General features: G+C 25.1%; 1 protein-coding gene across 4 annotated transcripts; it reads left to right on the top strand.

Annotated features, from left to right (window-relative positions):
* Positions 1-56: 56 nt before the first annotated feature.
* Positions 57-11,022, top strand: LOC127113042 (EPIDERMAL PATTERNING FACTOR-like protein 6). 4 transcript variants are annotated; one of them, XM_051046450.1, is made up of 3 exons: positions 57-208; positions 10,111-10,151; positions 10,542-11,022. In XM_051046450.1, the coding sequence occupies exons 1-3, from the start codon at positions 106-108 to the stop codon at positions 10,764-10,766; spliced, it is 369 nt and encodes a 122-aa protein (XP_050902407.1). In that variant the 5' UTR covers positions 57-105; the 3' UTR covers positions 10,767-11,022. The 4 variants fall into 4 exon arrangements, with proteins under 4 accessions (XP_050902407.1, XP_050902405.1, XP_050902404.1 ...); XM_051046448.1 differs by lacking the exon at positions 57-208 and adding an exon at positions 3,279-3,430; XM_051046447.1 differs by lacking the exon at positions 57-208 and adding an exon at positions 6,647-6,769.
* Positions 11,023-13,610: the final 2,588 nt, after the last annotated feature.

The following is a 13,610-nucleotide window of genomic DNA, read 5'->3' as shown; positions in this document are numbered from 1 at the left end:
AATATATATATATAAATATATAGAGAGAGATGTAGTGATTCATCCTTCTCAACATTAAGATAAGATAGTTTTTATTTTTATATAGAGAAAGAGATATTTTTCATTATGTTTTTGAGAAAAACACAACTTTGTCATTTCACATTTTTCGTACTCTCAATTTTCATAATAACTTTTAGCAGTACTATTGCTTCATCCATTACATGTAGAGGTATCAATTCTTTGACATTTATTATCCAATTCTCATACCATATAATTTATTTTTTAAATAAAAATTGTTTTATGTTATATTTTCAATTAAATAACAGCCCATCATTGTGTTTATTACAGACAGTAGTAGGTGTGCAATTTTACCTGATTCTAACAGTCAGGTAAAGAGACTAGTTTTTTTTATTCAACATATATGTGACATATTGAAGTTTAATATTTTTTCCACCACATTTTCTTTTTTTCACTTATTAGGTGTAAGATTTATAATTTCATTTTTTATAGCTAAGTTTCTTAGATCTATCTCGCAACTATTTCAAATGATAAAGTTTGAAACCTAAATATATGCAAATTGTATGTTTCTTACTTGTAATATTATTTGGTTTTCTTAAATCTCAAAATAAATTACTGCAGTTCCCTTATGAATTCACCTCCTTCATGAATAAAAATTTAGGTCTTTCCATATATATTTTTTTGTAAAATAAAAATGATCATTGTCTTTCAATTATTTATATATAAATTAAGATTAACTATGATATTTTTGGTCAACAGGTTAAGGAAATTCAACAAGGAATTGTGTCTCACAAAAAATCAGATGCGTCAAAGGTATTGTCGTCAAGGAGGTTTCTTACCCCGATTGGATCACATGCTCCAACTTGCGTAAACAGTTGTGAAACTTGCACTCCCTGCACACCAGTTCTTGTTCCAGGCCCCCCACCAGAATCAGAGGTGTGGAAGTGTAAATGCAAGGATAAGCTATACGATCCAATTGGTTAATATTTTTTGATCTTTATGTTTTAAGTAATTTTATCAATTTACGATTAATAATTGAGACTCCTCTCTATGATAAGTAGAGTCTTCTTTTCAGTTATATTTATGGGTTCTCCATGCTTATGAATGTTTGGTTTATGGGTTTTGAGTTTATTTTACACATTGAGCCTTTTCCCTCTTTTGTTGCAAAGAGTTAAATAAATTTGGGGAAAGAAATTGTGTAATGAGTTGAATATTAGTTATTTTACAATTTAAGTTTTTATTTTATTTGTTATAATAATGTGTATATTTAATTTGTATTTAATGATTAATTAAGTTTGTTAATCATAAAAAGATACAAAAGTTACAAGTAGTACCGAAATTAGTCTAAACCACCTAAAGAAAAAAGGTTGGTATTATAGAGTTTAATAATATCAATGGAATTTAAAGACAAAACTTTTTCACCTTTATCAAAAAAGAATATATTTAATTTATATATAATTTTTTACATTAAATAATTATTTTTGATATTAGTAAAAGTTTATTTCACAACAAGAAAAAAAAGGCCCATATAATAGTTTATTTCAAAAAAGTAAAATATTTAAAATTAAAAAAATTATTTATTTAAAAAATATATTTCCCAAATTTTATTTTTACAAATAATTTATTATGTCAAAGAAAAATTTAATTAATTGGATAAATGTATTTTACAAAATTAAATAAAAAAATGTTGATAACATAAAAGCCCAAAAATTAGTACAAAAAAGTTCACCTAAATACAAACTTTATTTTACAAATTTACTATATCTCTAATATTTTTGTTAAGCTTAAATAAGTCCTTTTCTTTTCTAAAAACATAGATAAAATAAATATAATCAATTTAATAAAGGATATAAGGAAAGCGAGAATCGACACAAAGATTCATACCTGATATCTATACCACTCCCAATAAATATAATCAAGTAATTCATCAATTCGAGCTACTGGTAATTGGAAAATATGCTCATTATATCAAAATGTTGGTTGAGTATAGTCAATCTTTTGAGAAATTCATCCACAACTAAGCTAAATTAAAGATAAAATTAAAGGGAACCTTCATAATATTACTCTTTTACAAAGAGGATAAATATTTTCACAAATACGAGTGAAATATCTTTCAATTTAAGGATGTAATACTTTGCCAAAATATTCACATGGTTTCTAATAATAATTTTGTAGAAGATGTCTTTAAGATTCTATATTAACTTAAAGCCACTTAAATGGTAAGCGCATTGTACTATTAATAGTATTTTTTGATATGCGATATATTTGTACATATTATCGGATAATTGGGATGATTAATGGTAATGGAGCATATATTTATATCTCACTTGTAGTTGAATGATCATATTTCATATCAAAACTCGTATGATCTCTTAGTATTAGCAAGTCTGTATAAAAGGTTTCATAATGTTATCCTTCTTATGTATCAAAAAATATATTCACGTAGTTTGTTATATTTTAAAATTAGAATATAATATTAAATAACTAGAATGAGTAACTAATATGCAATCATTAAAAAGCTTCAAAAAAAACATTCAACTTTGAAAAAAAACGACCTCGATCAAATCATATATTGTTTAACGCATCATAGATGGTTTATTTCCTAACAAATTATTATCCCATAACAATTATTTTTTAACTTCAAGATTTCTGCCAAAAATTGATGCTCTTTATCCAAATCCATGTTTGTCTTACTTATCAACAAAATTAATCACCGGTCACTCTTCTTTAAAACAAATTCGTTCTTAGAAAATGATGCTTATGTTTTTCCATTAGAACCATCCAAATAATAACATATTTGAATTTTTATAAAATATGAAATAATTACAAAAGAGTAAAAGGAAGAAATCAATTTAAAGTAAGATAAAGAAAAGTTATTCAATATACATATTAAGAATTAGAAGTAATAATATGTCCATAAAATAATTTTGTAAGATTTTATTACAATTACTAGCAATTCTTGTACCATGGAAATCCAAAATTAGAACAAAACTCAGAATGAAAAGTTCGTAACTAATTTCATATAAATTATATTTTATTAAGGAAAAGGAATAAATTATAATAAATATAATTAATGGAAAGTCATTTAAAATTTAAAAATTAGAATCAATAATATCTTTATCAAATAACAATTATAAAGTTTCCTATAAATAATAAAAGGTATTATACAAATAAAAAGGTCGACTTAAAAGTAAGAAAATCATAAAAATTACTATATAAGATTATACAATATATATATAAATATAGAGAGAGAGATATAGTGATTCATCCTTCTCAACATTAAGATAAGATAGTTTTTATTTTTATATAGAGAAAGAGATATTTTTCATTATGTTTTTGAGAAAAACACAACTTTGTCATTTCACATTTTTCGTACTCTCAATTTTCATAATAACTTTTAGCAGTACTATTGCTTCATCCATTACATGTAGAGGTATCAATTCTTTGACATTTATTATCCAATTCTCATACCATATAATTTATTTTTTAAATAAAAATTGTTTTATGTTATATTTTCAATTAAATAACAGCCCATCATTGTGTTTATTACAGACAGTAGTAGGTGTGCAATTTTACCTGATTCTAACAGTCAGGTATAGAGACTAGTTTTTTTTATTCAACATATATGTGACATATTGAAGTTTAATATTTTTTCCACCACATTTTCTTTTTTTCACTTATTAGGTGTAAGATTTATAATTTCATTTTTTATAGCTAAGTTTCTTAGATCTATCTCGCAACTATTTCAAATGATAAAGTTTGAAACCTAAATATATGCAAATTGTATGTTTCTTACTTGTAATATTATTTGGTTTTCTTAAATCTCAAAATAAATTACTGCAGTTCCCTTATGAATTCACCTCCTTCATGAATAAAAATTTAGGTCTTTCCATATATATATTTTTTTGTAAAATAAAAATGATCATTGTCTTTCAACTATTTATATATAAATTAAGATTAACTATGATATTTTTGGTCAACAGGTTAAGGAAATTCAACAAGGAATTGTGTCTCACAAAAAATCAGATGCGTCAAAGGTATTGTCGTCAAGGAGGTTTCTTACCCCGATTGGATCACATGCTCCAACTTGCGTAAACAGTTGTGAAACTTGCACTCCCTGCACACCAGTTCTTGTTCCAGGCCCCCCACCAGAATCAGAGGTGTGGAAGTGTAAATGCAAGGATAAGCTATACGATCCAATTGGTTAATATTTTTTGATCTTTATGTTTTAAGTAATTTTATCAATTTACGATTAATAATTGAGACTCCTCTCTATGATAAGTAGAGTCTTCTTTTCAGTTATATTTATGGGTTCTCCATGCTTATGAATGTTTGGTTTATGGGTTTTGAGTTTATTTTACACATTGAGCCTTTTCCCTCTTTTGTTGCAAAGAGTTAAATAAATTTGGGGAAAGAAATTGTGTAATGAGTTGAATATTAGTTATTTTACAATTTAAGTTTTTATTTTATTTGTTATAATAATGTGTATATTTAATTTGTATTTAATGATTAATTAAGTTTGTTAATCATAAAAAGATACAAAAGTTACAAGTAGTACCGAAATTAGTCTAAACCACCTAAAGAAAAAAGGTTGGTATTATAGAGTTTAATAATATCAATGGAATTTAAAGACAAAACTTTTTCACCTTTATCAAAAAAGAATATATTTAATTTATATATAATTTTTTACATTAAATAATTATTTTTGATATTAGTAAAAGTTTATTTCACAACAAGAAAAAAAAGGCCCATATAATAGTTTATTTCAAAAAAGTAAAATATTTAAAATTAAAAAAATTATTTATTTAAAAAATATATTTCCCAAATTTTATTTTTACAAATAATTTATTATGTCAAAGAAAAATTTAATTAATTGGATAAATGTATTTTACAAAATTAAATAAAAAAATGTTGATAACATAAAAGCCCAAAAATTAGTACAAAAAAGTTCACCTAAATACAAACTTTATTTTACAAATTTACTATATCTCTAATATTTTTGTTAAGCTTAAATAAGTCCTTTTCTTTTCTAAAAACATAGATAAAATAAATATAATCAATTTAATAAAGGATATAAGGAAAGCGAGAATCGACACAAAGATTCATACCTGATATCTATACCACTCCCAATAAATATAATCAAGTAATTCATCAATTCGAGCTACTGGTAATTGGAAAATATGCTCATTATATCAAAATGTTGGTTGAGTATAGTCAATCTTTTGAGAAATTCATCCACAACTAAGCTAAATTAAAGATAAAATTAAAGGGAACCTTCATAATATTACTCTTTTACAAAGAGGATAAATATTTTCACAAATACGAGTGAAATATCTTTCAATTTAAGGATGTAATACTTTGCCAAAATATTCACATGGTTTCTAATAATAATTTTGTAGAAGATGTCTTTAAGATTCTATATTAACTTAAAGCCACTTAAATGGTAAGCGCATTGTACTATTAATAGTATTTTTTGATATGCGATATATTTGTACATATTATCGGATAATTGGGATGATTAATGGTAATGGAGCATATATTTATATCTCACTTGTAGTTGAATGATCATATTTCATATCAAAACTCGTATGATCTCTTAGTATTAGCAAGTCTGTATAAAAGGTTTCATAATGTTATCCTTCTTATGTATCAAAAAATATATTCACGTAGTTTGTTATATTTTAAAATTAGAATATAATATTAAATAACTAGAATGAGTAACTAATATGCAATCATTAAAAAGCTTCAAAAAAAACATTCAACTTTGAAAAAAAACGACCTCGATCAAATCATATATTGTTTAACGCATCATAGATGGTTTATTTCCTAACAAATTATTATCCCATAACAATTATTTTTTAACTTCAAGATTTCTGCCAAAAATTGATGCTCTTTATCCAAATCCATGTTTGTCTTACTTATCAACAAAATTAATCACCGGTCACTCTTCTTTAAAACAAATTCGTTCTTAGAAAATGATGCTTATGTTTTTCCATTAGAACCATCCAAATAATAACATATTTGAATTTTTATAAAATATGAAATAATTACAAAAGAGTAAAAGGAAGAAATCAATTTAAAGTAAGATAAAGAAAAGTTATTCAATATACAAATTAAGAATTAGAAGTAATAATATGTCCATAAAATAATTTTGTAAGATTTTATTACAATTACTAGCAATTCTTGTACCATGAAATCCAAAATTAGAACAAAACTCAGAATGAAAAGTTCGTAACTAATTTCATATAAATTATATTTTATTAAGGAAAAGGAATAAATTATAATAAATATAATTAATGGAAAATCATTTAAAATTTAAAAATTAGAATCAATAATATCTTTATCAAATAACAATTATAAAGTTTCCTAAAAATAATAAAAGGTATTATACAAATTAAAAGGTCGATTAAAAGTAAGAAAATCCTAAAAATTACTATATAAGATTATACAATATATATATATATATATATATATATATATATATATATATATATATATATATATATATATATAATATATATATATATATATATAGATATATATATATATATATATATATATATATAGAGAGAGAGAGAGAGAGAGAGAGAGAGAGCTAGTGATTCATCCTTCTCAACATTAAGATAAGATTGTTTTTATTTTTATATCAAGAAAGAGATATTTTTCATTATGTTTTTGAGAAAAACACAACTTTGTCATTTCACATTTTTCGTACTCTCAATTTTCATAATAACTTTTAGCAGTACTATTGCTTCATCCATTACATGTAGAGGTATCAATTCTTTGACATTTATTATCCAATTCTCATACCATATAATTTATTTTTTATAAAAATTGTTTTATGTTATATTTTCAATTAAATAACAGCCCATCATTGTGTTTATTACAGACAGTAGTAGGTGTGCAATTTTACCTGATTCTAACAGTCAGGTAAAGAGACTAGTTTTTTTTTATTCAACATATATGTGACATATTGAAGTTTAATATTTTTTCCACCACATTTTCTTTTTTTCACTTATTAGGTGTAAGATTTATAATTTCATTTTTTATAGCTAAGTTTCTTAGATCTATCTCGCAACTATTTCAAATGATAAAGTTTGAAACGTAAATATATGCAAATTGTATCTTTCTTACTTGTAATATTATTTGGTTTTCTTAAATCTCAATATAAATTACTGTAGTTCCCTTATGGATTCACCTCCTTCGTGAATAAAAATTTAGGTCTTTCCATATATATTTTTTTGTGTAAAATAAAAATGATCATTGTCTTTGAATTATTTATATATAAATTAAGATTAACTATGATATTTTTGGTCAACAGGTTAAGGAAATTCAACAAGGAATTGTGTCTCACAAAAAATCAGATGCGTCAAAGGTATTGTCGTCAAGGAGGTTTCTTACCCCGATTGGATCACATGCTCCAACTTGCGTAAACAGTTGTGAAACTTGCACTCCCTGCACACCAGTTCTTGTTCCAGGGCCCCCACCAGAATCAGAGGTGTGGAAGTGTAAATGCAAGGATAAGCTATACGATCCAATTGGTTAATATTTATTGATCTTTATGTTTTAAGTAATTTTATCAATTTACGATTAATAATTGAGACTCCTCTCTATGATAAGTAGAGTCTTCTTTTCAGTTATATTTATGGGTTCTCCATGCTTATGAATGTTTGGTTTATGGGTTTTGAGTTTATTTTACACATTGAGCCTTTTCCCTCTTTTGTTGCAAAGAGTTAAATAAATTTGGGGAAAGAAATTGTGTAATGAGTTGAATATTAGTTATTTTACAATTTAAGTTTTTATTTTATTTGTTATAATAATGTGTATATTTAATTTGTATTTAATGATTAATTAAGTTTGTTAATCATAAAAAGATACAAAAGTTACAAGTAGTACCGAAATTAGTCTAAACCACCTAAAGAAAAAAGGTTGGTATTATAGAGTTTAATAATATCAATGGAATTTAAAGACAAAACTTTTTCACCTTTATCAAAAAAGAATATATTTAATTTATATATAATTTTTTACATTAAATAATTATTTTTGATATTAGTAAAAGTTTATTTCACAACAAGAAAAAAAGGCCCATATAATAGTTTATTTCAAAAAAGTAAAATATTTAAAATAAAAAAATTATTTATTTAAAAAATATATTTCCCAAATTTTATTTTTACAAATAATTTATTATGTCAAAGAAAAATTTAATTAATTGGATAAATGTATTTTACAAAATTAAATAAAAAAATGTTGATAACATAAAAGCCCAAAAATTAGTACAAAAAAGTTCACCTAAATACAAACTTTATTTTACAAATTTACTATATCTCTAATATTTTTGTTAAGCTTAAATAAGTCCTTTTCTTTTCTAAAAACATAGATAAAATAAATATAATCAATTTAATAAAGGATATAAGGAAAGCGAGAATCGACACAAAGATTCATACCTGATATCTATACCACTCCCAATAAATATAATCAAGTAATTCATCAATTCGAGCTACTGGTAATTGGAAAATATGCTCATTATATCAAAATGTTGGTTGAGTATAGTCAATCTTTTGAGAAATTCATCCACAACTAAGCTAAATTAAAGATAAAATTAAAGGGAACCTTCATAATATTACTCTTTTACAAAGAGGATAAATATTTTCACAAATACGAGTGAAATATCTTTCAATTTAAGGATGTAATACTTTGCCAAAATATTCACATGGATTCTAATAATAATTTTGTAGAAGATGTCTTTAAGATTCTATATTAACTTAAAGCCACTTAAATGGTAAGCTCATTGTACTATTAATAGTATTTTTTGATATGCGATATATTTGTACATATTATCGGATAATTGGGATGATTAATGGTAATGGAGCATTTATTTATATCTCACTTGTAGTTGAATGATCATATTTCATATCAAAACTCGTATGATCTCTTAGTATTAGCAAGTCTGTATAAAAGGTTTCATAATGTTATCCTTCTTATGTATCAAAAAATATATTCACGTAGTTTGTTATATTTTAAAATTAGAATATAATATTAAATAACTAGAATGAGTAACTAATATGCAATCATTAAAAAGCTTCAAAAAAAACATTCAACTTTGAAAAAAAACGACCTCGATCAAATCATATATTGTTTAACGCATCATAGATGGTTTATTTCCTAACAAATTTTTATCCCATAACAATTATTTTTTAACTTCAAGATTTCAGCCAAAAATTGATGCTCTTTATCCAAATCCATGTTTGTCTTACTTATCAACAAAATTAATCACCGGTCACTCTTCTTTAAAACAAATTCGTTCTTAGAAAATGATGCTTATGTTTTTCCATTAGAACCATCCAAATAATAACATATTTGAATTTTTATAAAATATGAAATAATTACAAAAGAGTAAAAGGAAGAAATCAATTTAAAGTAAGATAAAGAAAAGTTATTCAATATACATATTAAGAATTAGAAGTAATAATATGTCCATAAAATAATTTTGTAAGATTTTATTACAATTACTAGCAATTCTTGTACCATGGAAATCCAAAATTAGAACAAAACTCAGAATGAAAAGTTCGTAACTAATTTCATATAAATTATATTTTATTAAGGAAAAGGAATAAATTATAATAAATATAATTAATGGAAAGTCATTTAAAATTTAAAAATTAGAATCAATAATATCTTTATCAAATAACAATTATAAAGTTTCCTATAAATAATAAAAGGTATTATACAAATTAAAAAGGTCGACTTAAAAGTAAGAAAATCATAAAAATTACTATATAAGATTATACAATATATATATAAATATAGAGAGAGAGATATAGTGATTCATCCTTCTCAACATTAAGATAAGATAGTTTTTATTTTTATATAGAGAAAGAGATATTTTTCATTATGTTTTTGAGAAAAACACAACTTTGTCATTTCACATTTTTCGTACTCTCAATTTTCATAATAACTTTTAGCAGTACTATTGCTTCATCCATTACATGTAGAGGTATCAATTCTTTGACATTTATTATCCAATTCTCATACCATATAATTTATTTTTTAAATAAAAATTGTTTTATGTTATATTTTCAATTAAATAACAGCCCATCATTGTGTTTATTACAGACAGTAGTAGGTGTGCAACTTTACCTGATTCTAACAGTCAGGTATAGAGACTAGTTTTTTTTATTCAACATATATGTGACATATTGAAGTTTAATATTTTTTCCACCACATTTTCTTTTTTTCACTTATTAGGTGTAAGATTTATAATTTCATTTTTTATAGCTAAGTTTCTTAGATCTATCTCGCAACTATTTCAAATGATAAAGTTTGAAACCTAAATATATGCAAATTGTATGTTTCTTACTTGTAATATTATTTGGTTTTCTTAAATCTCAAAATAAATTACTGCAGTTCCCTTATGAATTCACCTCCTTCATGAATAAAAATTTAGGTCTTTCCATATATATATTTTTTTGTAAAATAAAAATGATTATTGTCTTTCAATTATTTATATATAAATTAAGATTAACTATGATATTTTTGGTCAACAGGTTAAGGAAATTCAACAAGGAATTGTGTCTCACAAAAAATCAGATGCGTCAAAGGTATTGTCGTCAAGGAGGTTTCTTACCCCGATTGGATCACATGCTCCAACTTGCGTAAACAGTTGTGAAACTTGCACTCCCTGCACACCAGTTCTTGTTCCAGGGCCCCCACCAGAATCAGAGGTGTGGAAGTGTAAATGCAAGGATAAGCTATACGATCCAATTGGTTAATATTTATTGATCTTTATGTTTTAAGTAATTTTATCAATTTACGATTAATAATTGAGACTCCTCTCTATGATAAGTAGAGTCTTCTTTTCAGTTATATTTATGGGTTCTCCATGCTTATGAATGTTTGGTTTATGAGTTTTGAGTTTATTTTACACATTGAGCCTTTTCCCTCTTTTGTTGCAAAGAGTTAAATAAATTTGGGGAAAGAAATTGTGTAATGAGTTGAATATTAGTTATTTTACAATTTAAGTTTTTATTTTATTTGTTATAATAATGTGTATATTTAATTTGTATTTAATGATTAATTAAGTTTGTTAATCATAAAGACGTTAGTATCAAAATTAGTCTAAACCACCTAAAGAAAAAAGGTTAGTATTATAGAGTCTTAATAATATCAATGAAATTTAAAGACAAAATTTTTTCACCTTTATCAGAAAAGAATATATTTAATTTATATATAATTTTTTACATTAAATAATTATTTTTGATATTAGTAAAAGTTTATTTCACAACAAGGAAAAAAAGGCCCATATAATAGTTTATTTCAAAAAAGTAAAATATTTAAAATTAAAAAATTTATTTCCCAAATTTTATTTTTACAAATAATTTATTATGTCAAAGAAAAATTTAATTAATTCGATAAATGTATTTTACAAAATTAAATAAAAAAATGTTGATAACATAAAAGCCCAAAAATTAGTACAAAAAAATTCACCTAAACACAAACTTTATTTTACAAATTTACTATATCTATAATATTTGTGTTAAGCTTAAATAAGTCCTTTTCTTTGCTAAAAACATAGATAAAATAAATATAATCAATTTAATAAAGGATATAAGGAAAGCGAGAATCGACACAAAGATTCATACCTGATATCTATACCACTCCCAATAAATATAATCAAGTAATTCATCAATTCGAGCTACTGGTAATTGGAAAATATGCTCATTATATCAAAATGTTGGTTGAGTATAGTCAATCTTTTGAGAAATTCATCCACAACTAAGCTAAATTAAAGATAAAATTAAAGGGAACCTTCATAATATTACTCTTTTACAAAGAGGATAAATATTTTCATAAATACGAGTGAAATATCTTTCAATTTAAGGATGTAATACTTTGCCAAAATATTCACATGGTTTCTAATAATAATTTTGTAGAAGATGTCTTTAAGATTCTATATTAACTTAGAGCCACTTAAATGGTAAGCGCATTGTACTATTAATAGTATTTTTTGATATGCGGTATATTTGTACATATTATCGGATAATTGGGATGATTAATGGTAATGGAGCATATATTTATATCTCACTTGTAGTTGAATGATCATATTTCATATCAAAACTCGTATGATCTCTTAGTATTAGCAAGTCTGTATAAAAGGTTTCATAATGTTATCCTTCTTATGTATCAAAAAATATATTCACGTAGTTTGTTATATTTTAAAATTAGAATATAATATTAAATAACTAGAATGAGTAACTCATATGCAATCATTAAGAAGTTTCAAAAAAACATTCAACTTTGAAAAAAAACGACCTCGATCAAATCATATATTGTTTAACGCATTACAGATGGTTGATTTCCTAACAAATTATTGTCCCATAAAAATTATTTTTTAATTTCAAGATTTCTACCCAAAAATTGATGCTCTTTATCCAAATCCATGTTTGCCTTAGTTATTAACAAAATTAATCACCGGTCACTCTTCTTTAAAACAAATTCGTTCTTAGAAAATGATGCTTATGTTTTTCCATTAGAACCATCCAAATAATAACATATTTGAATTTTTATAAAATATTAAATAATTACAAAAGAGTAAAAGGAAGAAATCAATTTAAAGTAAGATAAAGAAAAGTTATTCATATTTATTAATTATATTATTTTCTTAGCCCCTAAGTTTGTTAGAGGGTATTTTAGTATTTTTATCCTATTCTAGTAACCCTAGTTTTAGCTTATAAATAGGGTGACAATCATTGTAACTTTTATCATGTTTAGTAGCCGTCATTCTCTTAATAGAATATTCATCTTTCATTCTACCTTTGCACCAACAATTGGTATCTAGAGCTCCGGTTCGGATTCATTGGGAAACACGGGAAACACGAGTGAACGTGAGGTCTTGTGCGTTTGATTTTGATTCTTAGATTCGTGTTGAATCTTGAACAAAATCTGATCAGAATTTTAATTCTGTGGGTTGGGAAACACTGTGTGAGAAATTTGAGTGTACTGTGCAAGGTAGAAAGATGAACGGAAACGGCAACATGAACACCAAACTTTCAGTATTTGACGGTAAAAACTGGAATCGTTGGATGATCCAAATGCGTGTACTGTTCGGTGCTCAGGATGTTCTAGATCTTGTCACTGATGGTTATGTTCCGGTAGCAGCAGATGCGACGGATGAACAGAAAAACGCGCAGAAGGAAGTAAGGAAGAAGGATCAGAAAGCATTGTTCTTCATTCATCAATGTGTTGATGTAAATGTGTTTGAGAAGATTGCAGATTCAACGACAGCAAAGGCTGCGTGGGACACACTGGTTAGATGTTATGGTGGTGACGCATCAGTGAAGAAGGTGAAGCTTCAGTCCTTGAGAAAGCAATATGAGAATCTCAACATGAAGAATAATGAGAAAGTTTCTGAATACATCTCCAGAGTGATTCTGATCACTAATGAGATGAAAGCGTGTGGAGAAACTCTTTCTGAAGAAACAATCATGGAGAAGGTATTGAGATCCCTTACCTGTCAATTTGATTACATTGTGGTAGCAATAGAACATTCCAAAGATCTGAGCACCATGAGAATTGAAGAGCTGCAGAGCAGTCTAGAAGCGCAGGAGTTGCGTTTA

This window comes from Lathyrus oleraceus, unplaced genomic scaffold, assembly GCF_024323335.1.
Source record: "Lathyrus oleraceus cultivar Zhongwan6 unplaced genomic scaffold, CAAS_Psat_ZW6_1.0 chrUn0258, whole genome shotgun sequence".
Taxonomy (NCBI): Eukaryota; Viridiplantae; Streptophyta; class Magnoliopsida; order Fabales; family Fabaceae; genus Lathyrus; species Lathyrus oleraceus.
Note: the sequence above shows the minus strand (reverse complement) of the source record. Positions and strands in the feature narration are given on the sequence as shown.

What these genes read in the sequence shown, in the direction of transcription:
- LOC127113042 (XM_051046450.1), top strand. Translation starts at nt 106, where the DNA reads ATGTTTTTGAGAAAAACACAACTTTGTCATTTCACATTTTTCGTACTC. An exon ending in TTCATCCATTACATGTAGAG is followed by an intron (nt 209 to 10,110) that starts GTATCAATTCTT and finishes TGTTTATTACAG; the next exon opens with ACAGTAGTAGGTGTGCAACT. An exon ending in TACCTGATTCTAACAGTCAG is followed by an intron (nt 10,152 to 10,541) that starts GTATAGAGACTA and finishes TTTGGTCAACAG; the next exon opens with GTTAAGGAAATTCAACAAGG.